Source organism: Falco cherrug, chromosome 6 (genome assembly GCF_023634085.1).
Source record: "Falco cherrug isolate bFalChe1 chromosome 6, bFalChe1.pri, whole genome shotgun sequence".
NCBI lineage: Eukaryota > Metazoa > Chordata > Aves > Falconiformes > Falconidae > Falco > Falco cherrug.
Window position 1 is genome coordinate 19,282,384 of NC_073702.1, and position 12,712 is coordinate 19,295,095.

Below are 12,712 nucleotides of genomic sequence, written 5' to 3' on the forward strand. Positions count from 1 at the left end.
TGTGTCACCAGGCACCTCTGCGCTGTCCCAAGAAGAAAGCCACTGCATATCTGCCTGTGCAGGAACACCACCTTCCTAGTAGCTGCCACCACAGTAACGTACATCTCCGTGCCATCTGTGTGGCTGCTACCTCTCCATGCTGAGCAACAAGGTGGGCTTTGAATGTGGAACTGGAATTCCTGTGAGCTGGTTGGTACATCACTTGCTTACATACCTGTAAAAGGTCAAAATGTAGCCAATGTTGCCATCTTTAAATTAAGGCCTATGGGTGAATTGGATTTCTTAAGATCTCTCTGCAAAGTTTTCCTTGCAAAACTGATTATTTTTCTTCAAAAATTGTTTCAAACCTTGTGTATGATCTTACTAGCATTTCACATGCAGGTTACAAATATATTATCTGTTGAGAAGGAAGCATTGTGGGAGAAACACATAATCTGTTTTGCAGACTCAGGTAGAGCAGAGGTGGTTTATTTCTATAGCTGTGGGACAGAATACAGAGCAACAGAGGTTCAGCTTCTGTTGATTTAAAAAAGAAAATATTAGGGCTTTTATACATTTACAGTAGGCAATAACTGCCTTGTGAAGGGGCCTGATGTGGCAAAGCAACATCTGCATAGAAGTAAACTTGTTCCAGCAGATGTCAGTAATCAAATCTGATGCTTAATACTGCCAATACAAAACTGTAGAAAAAAGGAAATTAGAAAAAAAATATAGGAAAAGGAACCTGGTAGGGAGAAAGCAGAAGAACAAGCTTCCTTTTCAGATTGCTTGCTCTCCAGTATTCCCCCACATCTCTCCTGTGCAGCAGACTACAAAAGAACAATTAATTATTTCTGTTGGGATGCAACTAGACGAAATGGGGTTTACAACTGAATATGCTCTGCATTTTGTCAGAGGCAACCTACTCTTTTACGACTATGTCCAATACGATTGTGTAGCTTTTTGACTATGACCTGCAAACACTGAAACTCATCTTTATTCACCTAACGGCAAGTGTGTGCTTATGCACTTAACTCCGAGAGTGAGTGCTAGCAAGCTGTGGACTCAAGTGCACCTTTATGCTTTAAGCATAAACAGAACGGAAGCAGAAAATATATTTATGGTGGTTATCCACATATGTGTGTAAGCTAAGGCCGTCCTGTAAAATTTTATTACTTTTGTAACCAGGATGTAAAGAAAAAAAAAAAAGGTGCATCCCTTACTGTTGTCAAGCTTTTAGGCAAGCTAAACTAGAGAGTAAGTGTAAGGGTGCAGGAAAAATGCTAGTGTACCCTACTTGCAGCTTAACCCTGTAAGAGTTATAAAAAACTGTTAAAAACAACCGCATTTCCCACTGGTATAGGACACACATTGGCTTAAACTGTAGGGGCAGAGAACACAAGCAGTTTAACAAGCCATATGGCATGTTCCAGGCTCCACGGAGCAAGAAGGCTGAAGGTCACTGTTGGGAGAAGGCAGATAAATACAGACTTCTAGTACTTGGTGTGCAAGTCTTCCTTTCCATGCCCACTTTGGGTTTCAAAACAAGTTGTATTTCCCATCGGTTTTCCACTTTAAATTGACAACAGCTGCTGGAGGAACAGCTTGCAGAGTGAAGTGGCTGGGATCTCTCGCTCTAGAATATTGAGGACCTGCAGGTCAGATGTTGAAATGGTCAATGCACCTTCACATCAGGCCATAAGTGATCTCAGAGTGGAGTTGTACTGGTTTGTGTCACGTTACCGCTTGAGCGTGCTTGGAGCGATACTTGCAGAGGAAGTTAATCCCTTAACCCTGGTTTCAGAGAGGAGTCTGAAATCATTACTAGCAGCGATCTAAGAAACCCTTGAATTTCTGTAAATATTAGGATCCTTTCTGTGCTGGCTGATGGAAAGCTGAGAAAAGAAGAGGAAAGACACTAAAGAGAAAGTTTTCAGGTGTGAAATGCTCTGAAAGTCCTGATGCTGCCTGAGGGTCAATGGCATGCTACTTTCTGTTCTTACATACCGACCGTCTCCATGGGAAGAGAATCACATCCAGAAAGGAGAAAGGTCCAGAGGCTGGAAGCGTGGAGGGGAAAATAGGGAATAATCACAGGTAAGTGAGACGGTTTGGAATTTGCCAAGAAGACACAAACTAAGCAGTGGAGAGAGAGAGAGAGAGAGAGGGAGAGGGAGCCAGCTAGAGGGAACTAGAAGAAAATCTAAAAGCTTAATGTGCTCTCATGTGGTAAGAGAGCTCTAAAAGCAACGATGAGCAGGTAACGCCCCATTCACAACCTTCTCTTTGCCTCACATTGGGATGGCAGGAGCTGCTGATGTTAGCCAGTGTTGATCACTAATTTTCACTGAATATCACAGCGTTGGTTTGGTTTTGCTTAGGCAAGGTCTCACATTTGTTATTCAAACCATCTTGTAAGGAACTGCCGGCAAAAAACCATAATGGTAAAAAAAGTACAAGCTCAGGAGGAGCACTGAGAATACCTGCCGGCTTCTAGGTAACCCACTTGCTCTTCAAAATGTCTGGGAAAAACATCTAATGGCCTTCACATACCTGAAACCAAGTCTTAAGTCAGCATGAGGATCACTGGAGAAAAAGATATTTTCTTTCATTTAATTTCTCCCTTCCCTCTGCAAAGCTATGCTTTGTAAACATATTCCTGGGTTTATAAGACTGTTACATTGCACACTTACCCTGCAAGGTTTGGAGGGTGTAATGCAGTGTGAGGAAATGTTTCATGGGACATAATGTGTGAGCTGCACTTTTCAACTGTGCTGAACACAGGCAGTGCCAGCTTGGAAAATCAGCAACAAATGGGATCTTTGTTTGGAATTGCATGAATCACCAGAGCTGCACTTTATTTCTGCAGCAAGGCAGGACTGGATATATCCCAACAGGTCTCATTAGCCACAGATGAGGCTCCCTTCTCTACTGTCCCTATTCCTCCTGCTAATACAGTAAGGCATAGCAGTTTGTGCATGCACCTGCCTCCCTTGCAAATATATTTTAAATATCGGCTCATCATTTTGGACACAGCTCCAATTCAAATTAACATAATTCTGATATGTTTTATATAGAGAGGAAAGTTAACAAAGGCTGATGACACAAACCATTTTCTAATGCTTTGTCAAGAAATCAGTATCATGTTTGAAACAAACCAACAAACATTTTATACCTTATTGTTTTAAAGGAAGAGGCTAAATGGAAAGAAGCAGGTGGCCAACAGAAGCAGCTGAGGTGAATATTCCCTTCTAAGTTATTAAGGTATCTTTAACATTTCCCCTAGTTTTAACTCCTGGATGGTCAAGCTGAACCTAAATGTTCTTAGGAGATCAGATGCTTTCAGGCATGCAAGATATAAATAATACTTCCATAGCATTTTCAAAAATACTTGACAAGCTCAGTAAAGTGACATTTCCAAAAGTCCTGTTAGGTTAGGAGACAGACTGTATTTTTATATTTCACTTTTATTTATGCTAGTAATTGTGTTGACAAGGACTTGCCTTAAATCTTGATGGGTATCTCTGATAGGGTAAGAAATGTCAGTGTTGCAATAAATCACCCTCTGAAGACTTTTACTCCTCTCCCCTAAGGGAAGGCTGAAGAGACTGGCTTCATCTAAACTTTTAATTGTCTCAGTTGAGACGGCATCCTTTCAAGTAGTTTGGATATCAGCTGTAGCTCGACTGCATGATGGAGGGATTGCTCCTGAATTTAGACCTATTTAAAGGAGACTAGACAACTAGACTAGATGTAGATGTCTACAGAGTTTCCAGGAGATGAGTTTTCCCAAGTTGTCTACACTGATTAACTTTCATGCGTGAAATCATGTTTTGTTACCTTGCAGTCCTCTGACACAGTGGATGTCAAGTCCTTAGTTTATCATGGCCAGGTCTACAAATGACTAATCCAGCCAAGCTACCTAAGAGTGAGTCTGATTTGTGAAACGCTACCAGATGTACCTTGGTGCATATGTTTCCACAGGGACAACTTACCGCCTACATTATCCTAGACTCTGGGTCATAAATCACCTCTGTCCAACAATTCCAGAAACACTGTTTCCAGCAGCGTAGTTTGATCTTTAACTCTTAAAAAACTCGGTGCTAACAGCAGAAATCAGCACTCCCAGAAGCCTAGAGGGGAAAGCAGTAACTTCTCCAGGAAGCAAGCAAACCAAACATTTGTATGCAGAGTTCTGTTTCGTTAGAAAGTATGAACAAATTATTTTGGGTTGGATGTTAACAGAAAACAAAATGTGGGCAGCTTGTGCTTCTACAGCAGTACCAACAGTCTGCTGCTGCTGCGCTTAGCACAGATGCCGGGGTTCCCTGCGACACCTCTGCAGGGCTGACATGTGGCACATGCTGCAGAGCTGGGCTCTCTGGAGCAGCAGCTGGAGGCCAACAGATGCCCTGGAACATGCATAGCAGCATGGATACCTCTGCATAGGTAACTGAGCCCCGCTGCAAGCTTTCACTGGACAGAACCTCCCGAAATGTAAGAGGGGGACAGAGGGAAATAAGAAAGAAAAGAGCCTGAACCAGAAGGTGGAGGCTATGGGATGTGCTATCCGTGAGAAGTCCCCTTCTGTGAAGCCTAGCTCTCCCCGTGTGCTGTATAGGGCACAGAGTGTTCCATTGGGGAACTTCCTAAAAGACAAGACATTGCAGTGGTGACTGTTTTGATGTCTTGTCCTTCTCTGGTTCTAGCTTTAAATAAATGATCAAGCTTATTTTATTGTCAAACGGGGAACACATTGGTCTAACAGGTACCAGTGGTGGAGCCGAATGGGATGAGGATCATTTTCAGCTACATAGCAGCAAAGTCAGTCTACAGGAAGAACCTGAAGGAGAGAGCCCCCATGTACTGTAACAATTAAATTTTTTGTTTGATAGACATAAGTTCATACAATCTCCCTGTATAATACCAGAAGAGTATGCCAGCTCACAGTTACATAGCTCAGGATGATTCAGCAGATTTTAATATAGGACATTAACCTTGCCAGTAGATAATGTCTGCAACAGTATTAACCAGCTAGATTAGACAGGCAGGATAGTGCATGAGAGTTCATGCTGTATTGGCTCTGTGAAGTCAACAGAGTTATCAGAAGAAAGCAGTCAGGAGTACAGAGAGCAGTTTGCTTTCTGATGCCACTCTTCATTCATTGTCTCCTACAGTTGTCCTTGGCATGCATTTTCACTAGGTCAAATTTAGGGAAAAAGTTTTGGCAGAAACAGAAAAAAAGCTTCTATGTTCGTGAATGAAATTCAGCAGAAAAAATGTCCTAAAGTATTATCCCCCATCATTAAGGAAAGGAAGGAAACCTATGAAGGACTCAAACTGAATTAGTTGGTGTGACTTATGTAAAGTTTCAGTCCTTGAAAAAAAAGTAAAGTAAAAACCCATAAAATATTACAATAAAATTTTGATTGCCATCACAGCATGTTTTTAAATCATGGGAGCTTTTCAGCTGTTCAGATTCTTTTTAACTGGTAGGTTGCCAAACAATGAAAATAGGAAGCATACAATTTTCTGCTGTCAGAGATGTCCCAATGATCATGACCTCTTGTGAACCTTACATTTGTACATAGTAATCATTAGTCAGGGATTTATTTTCTGTAGGTGAGAAGGGACTAAACAGACCTAACTGATTTTATTTGTTTAAGAAATAGGAGTTTCCCATCAGCAGAGGGCTGTTTGCACTCCTCTTTGTAGGAGGGACTACAGACCTATATAATCTCAAGGCACAGCTACTGTGAGCTTAGAGTGATTTACACCGTGCAGAAGGTAAGCTTTTTGCGGTTTGGACATGCATAGGGAATTAGTTACTTGAAACTAAGTGAACAGGTTTTATGGATTAAATACTTGTATGTACTTTCTTTACTAACATGGTTATGTGCGTCAAATGTTGAATTATTAATCAACGGCTTTCTAGGTGTACAAATTTAAGAAAAAGCAATGTAGATCTCAGAAATGTGGGGTGCTTCCTCTCACTCCCTTATTCCTACTGTAGATAAGATGACATGTTATTTACAAAGGCAGTAATATAGTGGGTTTTTAGTAATTTTATTTTTGCTGCTCTTAATGCTTCAGCTTTATTGTTGACATGGTGTTAATAACTGTGAAGCTAGTAGAAACCAGGCACTGTCTACATGTTTGCTGCTGATGTCAGTGCATTGGTTCTTAATAGGGTGGTTGTCAGTCTGGCTAGAAAATATTGTTGCTTTAAATTCTGGCAGAGTTGGAACTGGACCAAGCAGGTATTGCACTTTGGCTCTGCCTGTGATAAAGGCAAATCTAATGTTACCAGAGATTAATTAAGTTCCACATCTTCAGGTGCTTCCCTAAAGATAAGAGAGAAGTGTCGTAAATGAGATTGAACGTTTACAAAGGGAAAAAAAGATCTTTCCTGTCACTTTATTATGGAGAAGCTGCTGAAGAAAGCACAGCAATTGCTGAGCTTATATTGTACATCTGATTAAATAGTAAACTGTATCCTGAGATAATGCCAAAGTAAACAGAACAGTGTGTCTCCCACAACCTTCTTTTTGGTCAGAGCAGAACACTTTGGGATGCAAATGGGTTTTGATTTGCTCGTTCTCCAACATGGGCCAATTGGTCTCAGTACAGAGTTCTGTTTAACTAACCTGCACATATAAAAGACATTTTAAGGCAAAATGACACAATGTACTCTCTCAATATAGTTTAACTGTTACCTTCTCTATGAATCTGATGAGAGTCTTGGACCATAAATCATTGGTTTCAAGCAAGACAACTTTGAACAATACTTGAGAACCAGTTAGAGACTCAAACTCAGTATTCTGAATCTTAATTTTGCAAAACTTGCTTCTTTATTCCAGAGAGCAGGCACGTGGGAATATGTCTGGGAAGCCCAAGCTGCACTACTTCAATGGACGAGGCCGAATGGAATCAATACGGTGGCTACTAGCAGCAGCTGGGGTTGAGGTTTGCCTCTGTTTTTTATACTAAAAGCACGTGACAAATACATATTTTTACTGTTCCTTATAAAAAAGGTGACAGACTAGCAGCTGCAAGCTCTGCATTTAGTGCATTGCTGACCAAGCCAACAATGACCACTAGCTTACCCTAAGCAGCGGGGCAAGTTCCTGTTTCACTTCCCAGTATCATGTGCCAAGCCTACTGGTAGCACTACAAACTCCTCCCCCCCCCCCCCCCCCCCCCCCCCCCCGTAGCTAGTGAAAGACAAAAAATTAAACTACAGCAGCAGAAACTGGCTTCATATTTTCTGATCACAGGGGTTGAGCACTTTCAATTCTGAAGACCTTCAGTTAAATTCCAATGTCCAAAACAGCAAAAAATTATGCCTACTACAATGTAGCTTACTCCTGAAGGTACTGTATGCTACTGGCCAGCCCTGACAACAGAAGTGGCGTGGTCATTGTTTGCTCAGCGGACAGGGTTTTGTGCCTTTCAGTCACCTCAGCTTGCCTATGCAAAAACATGAATCACATGTGAGAGGGAGGAGGAGAGGATTCAACAGAGGCAAAATACATTTTTAAAGATGTCACTTCCAAATCTGATTTATTTTTTTAAAAATAAAGTTCTCCAAAATACAGCTTTTTGTGCTCTCATTGTCTCATGCAAAGCTAAAACATGTGGTGACAACGCAACTTTTCTTCTGTATTTCCTGCAGTTTGAAGAATGTTTTCTGGAAACAAAGGATGATCTGATAAAGTTACAGAAGGGTAAGTTTCCTTCGCTTTTTAATAATTAGTTGATAATAGTAATGATAATGATAATCATAATTAGAAGAAGAATTGTTTGTCTTAGAATACCTAAGAAGTCTTACGTCTCTTAAAAAGAAAATCTAGACTGGATTGTACATGAGGTATCACAGATGCACTCATCAGCGTGTTAGATGGTATCATCCACCCAGTTGCTTCAGTCTTCATTGAATCACGGAAGGGTTGATGTCAAAAGGGACCTCTTGAGATCATCTGCTCCACCCCCCTTCTTCAAGCAAGGCCACCTAGAGCCAGTTGCCCAGGACAGTGTCCAGCTGGGTTTTGAATATCTCCAAGGTTGGAGATTCCACAGCCTCTCTGGGCAATCCATGCCAGTGTTCAGTAATTCTCTCAGTAAAAAGCCTTTCCTTAAGTTCACATGATTTACTGTCCTTTGTTTCAGTCTGTGCCCATTGCCTCCTGCCCTATGACAATACAGGTTTTTGTCATCAGATCATCTTGAAATTCAGTAGCATTTTAGCCTACAAAGTTGTTGCTTTATAATCCATATGAAATCAGAGTTTCAGATTTCTGATGCCTTCCTGTTTCCCAAGGCAACTATTCACCTTTCTATGTTTAGCTTCCATCTTTGTGAACATGATATTCACATTTCCTACAAACCTAATTACGCATGTGCTCTTCTAGTTCACTTGGCTTTTCAAAGAACTCTGAGCTAGGGTTGGCATTTGCAGTCCTGCTCTCCTTTAGGAACAATAACTTGATCCCCCTGCCACCTTTCAAAAAGCATTTTGAGATGCGAGCGTAAACGAAAATGTGCCTTTAATAGCAGACAAGTTTCTCTGCGTGATTGCCTTACAGTGGATACAAAGGCAGACGTAGCTGATCAGTTATCTGAGTTGAGAAATATGATTCCATAAAGCAAATACTCTGACTTGTTTCTCCGATCAGTTCCTGGAGGTATTTTGACTTCTTCCTTGCTGGAATAAAACTCCTGCAGATCAGTAAGGGATTTACACGGCTACAGTCTCAGACCAAGTGGTATTTGGCTCTTGCAGGAAACTCATGAAACCCACCCATTATCTCCTGCTTCATGCCTGTAAAGATGTATGCCTTTGTATAAAGTCAATATAGTAGTCACAAAGTTATTATATGCATGTATGCTCACATTATAAGTTGGCAAGCCCTTAAATAGTCTAGATTTCTGTAATACTTGCCAAAGCATGACAGAAACGGGCTGGGTCAGATCCTTCAGTCCTTCTCATCTGTACTAACCTCCATGAGAATCATCGGAGTTAGGGCCATGCAGCACAGGACTTGTCTTTTTCAGTGTATGACTGCTGAAAGTCCTGCATTTGGGTGCTTCCTCAGATCTGAAGAAAATTCAAGAAGCTAAGTGCTATAATATTATCAACAAGTCATTAAGAAATGGTTCTTGTTTTCATGGTACTTTGCCGTGAGAATGAGGAAGACTGCCACCTAAAGGGTTGTCAAGCATTGGAGCAGGCTGCCCAGGGAATTGGTTGAGTCACCACCCCTGGAAGCATGTAGACATAGTGCTCAGGGACATGGTTTAGTGGTGGACTTGGCTGTGTTTGCAGTTGGACTCGATGATCTTCATGGTCTTTTCCAACCTAAATGATTCAATGATTCTAAATAAAAAATAATATGTGTGGCTACTTTGCCAAACACCCACCAATGGTTCTCATTCAGAGACTGAATGTCTCTTTGTCTTGTCCCCTTTTCCCTAGACGGATCCCTGCTGTTTCAGCAAGTGCCAATGGTGGAGATCGATGGAATGAAGATGGCACAGAGCAGAGCCATTGGCAACTACATAGCAGCGAAGTACAACCTCTATGGGAAGGACCTGAAGGAGAGAGCCCTGTACTGTAACAGTACCATCTTTGTTTGTTAGACTGCAGTTCACACTACCTCTCTGTGTAACACAAGAATGCTCCAGCTCACAGATTCAGCGTGATACAGCAGCTTTTCATGCAGCACGTGTGGACCATGGCTGTGGGTTATATCTATAACAGGAATAACCAACTAGATTAGATAGGCATCATGGCGCAAGGGAGTTCATGAAGATCAAAGGTCAATACAGTTATCAGAAGAAAGTAGTCAGGAGCACAGAGGGCAGACTGTCTTACTGATGCTGCTTTTCATTTTCTCCTGCAGTTGTCAGCAGCAGGCATTTTCACCACATCAAAGATGGAAAGAAAATATTTCTCTCATTTAACCAAGAATTAGAATTAATAACTGGTTATTAAAGGACAGGGCTCTTAGGGCACATGTTTTGACCTGAAATATTTTTAAATTCTTCAAGTTAATTAGTACTAGTAAATACGTCAAGATATTTGTTAGGAATTGTATAGATCCACTGTTTAATTTACCACACCTGACCAGATTTTTAACACAAGTTTGGATGGTACACATGCCAATTTTGTACTCAGGTTCAGAAAAACTTAATACAAAGAAGTATCATCCCTCCTTAGTGAAAAATGGAAGGGGCACAGTCTTTTAGTTTTTGGCTAGGCACTTGGCACTTGTCTTTCACCCTGCTCCCCCCTGAAGCTGCTGCACTCTGGGGGGCACAGCTCCAAGCTATGCATGCTGGATAGAAGAGGCAGAGAGTTCCCAACATCTCAGTGGGGTTGTGCAGGTAGCTAACATGCTATTCAGACCTACTGTGTTTGACTTTTCCAGCTGTATCTGTTCTTTTCAGAATTGATATGTATGTGGAAGCAATAATAGATCTGAACGAGTTGCTCATGACCCATCCTTTCCAACCGGCAGATAAAAAGGAGCAACATTTTGCTACTATTGTGGACAAGGCCACAAACAGATACTTCCCGGTCTATGAGAAGGTATGTGGCAAAGATGCAGTAACTTAATTAATATTGTTTTCCTGAAACTCCATCCTGGCTCTACACAAAAACATTTTATTGAGCAAAATGGAGAAGAAAAGTTACGACTTCGATACAAATGTTATGGTTTTGGTGTTGCTAGGATGAGGATGGGGACAGGACATTACAGAGGGGACAGAAGACACTACAAATCTGGGAGAGATGCAGTGCTGCAAAAACCCAGGACACACCGAGCTCCCCAAATGTCCATGTTCTAGCCTGTATGTTGTTTCAGACAAAAGACACTATAGCATCAGCTTTTATATAAAGTTTCCTCACAAATGCACAACCCCCTCTACCATCCATGCTATGTAAAAGCATTTCAGCTCCTTCTGGAACAAGAGAGGATGGATTAGCTGGGTGTCAGGACTGGAGAGCTCTCAATGCACATTCCCAAAGTTGAAGAGGAAAGCCGGTGAGAAGTAAAGGAGAAAGAGTCCAAGATACTCTTAATATGCCCTGGGCTGAAGAGCCTTAAGCCTCTTGTAAATTTTGTATAGGCATTTGCAGTGGTGGCTGTATCCCGTAAAGTTCAGCCTTCAACACAACAGCACTGACTACATGAGCTAGAGAAGTGAAGGCAAGAGGAGTACAACTGAGCTGCCAGAAAGAAATGCAGAAGAGAAAGGACTGATGAATTATGCCTAGGATGACAGTGTGGTCAGATAATTTGTTTGTACTACAGATACTCTTACTGCATTTCCTTCTTTCAAGGACAACTCCATGCAGTGTATGACCTTGCTTTGAAGATATCATGTTAAGTCACGCAGAGAAAAAAAAAATCACATCTGCTTCTGGTTCTGTTTTTAGGTTTTGAAAGACCATGGACAAGACTTTCTTGTTGGCAACCGGTTTAGCAGGGCAGATGTGCAATTACTTGAAACCATTTTAATGGCAGAAGAGTGCAAGCCTGATATACTTGCCAAATTTCCTCTCTTGCAGGTAATAGAATGGACAGTTTTAATGGACAATGAATCAAAGCAGGACCCCTGATTTACACTGGCTGAGAAATACAGGAGAGTGGGAGGGTGAGGAAAGAAGTGAAAAACAAAATCAAACTCAAATGTCCTAAATAGTTTTAGCTGGCCTTGAATACTAATGGTTATTGCTGCCTTCTGTCACTATAGCCACAAAAGCATAATAGGATGGAGTATAAAGATTCTTCTGCAGGATTAACCCATAACATTACTTAAAGAGCATAGATAACATCTAAATGCCTGACAGTTACCATGGTTCTTAACAGCACAGTGCTATTTTGTTTTTGTTTTGTAGAGTTTTAAAGCAAGAATAAGCAATATCCCCACAATAAAGAAATTCCTCCAGCCTGGCAGCCAGAGGAAACCACCGCTACAAGAAAAAGACGTACCAAAACTGATGAAAATTTTCCACTGAGCAGCAACCTAAACCCACAGAAACTCTATTTCATTGTCTTGGTGTTTGCTGATAGTGACAAAGTGAAATTAATGAAAATAGTAAAAAGGTTTTTGATCTCTCTCTCCTTAGCTACAGGACTGGTTTTAGCCTATTGCAAACATCTCCAAGGTGAGCATACCAGCAAATGAAATAGTTCACTGAATTAGGGGGTACACTGGACAACACAGTATGTCTTAAATTACTTAAGAGAACATCTAAAATAAAGTCTTACTATTGACACTCAAAACCAGGGTGTTCAATGGCTTCTTGCTGCTACATACCTAAGGGCTCTCTGGTTCTGTCTTTCCAGCATTCCCAAGAGTTGCTGGAAAATGAAGAGAGCTTAGCCCAAACAGCAGTCAATATATCTGTTCTGGGAAACGCCAGGAAAAGCCTGCAGGTTGTGGTTTGATGGGGGTGGTGGGTTTGGATTCAGCTTTCCTCCAAAATTAACTTGGGAGTATGCTGGGATCAGAGATCCTACCGCACCTCTGTTTTGTTGTTAAAACTCCGGTACCATGGCTTCGCCAGTATTTCCTTTAACAAAAGGTCTACTGTAGCAGTAAGAGCACTTTACAGGCTCAGCTGAGGTCACCAACTGTAAAGTTGAAAATTAATTGTTTGAGGAAGGAGTCATCACATTGGAGCCATGCACTAGTGGACCTTGAAACGTTGGACCTCATGTTGACT

The 12,712-nt window shown here is 41.3% G+C and overlaps 1 protein-coding gene across 3 annotated transcripts; it reads left to right on the top strand.

Moving 5' to 3' along the window:
* The first annotated feature begins 5,628 nt into the window (after window positions 1–5,628).
* Window positions 5,629–12,269, top strand: LOC102049827 (glutathione S-transferase-like). Of its 3 annotated transcripts, XM_005441872.3 has the most exons (7): window positions 5,637–5,766; window positions 6,840–6,945; window positions 7,655–7,706; window positions 9,455–9,587; window positions 10,429–10,570; window positions 11,420–11,551; window positions 11,882–12,269. In XM_005441872.3, the coding sequence occupies exons 2-7, from the start codon at window positions 6,859–6,861 to the stop codon at window positions 11,999–12,001; spliced, it is 666 nt and encodes a 221-aa protein (XP_005441929.1). In that variant the 5' UTR covers window positions 5,637–5,766; window positions 6,840–6,858; the 3' UTR covers window positions 12,002–12,269. The 3 variants fall into 3 exon arrangements, with proteins under 3 accessions (XP_027664949.1, XP_005441929.1, XP_055569495.1); XM_027809148.2 differs by lacking the exon at window positions 11,420–11,551 and having other exon boundaries at window positions 5,629–5,766; XM_055713520.1 differs by lacking the exons at window positions 5,637–5,766; window positions 6,840–6,945 and adding an exon at window positions 7,328–7,352.
* The last annotated feature ends 443 nt before the right edge of the window (window positions 12,270–12,712 follow it).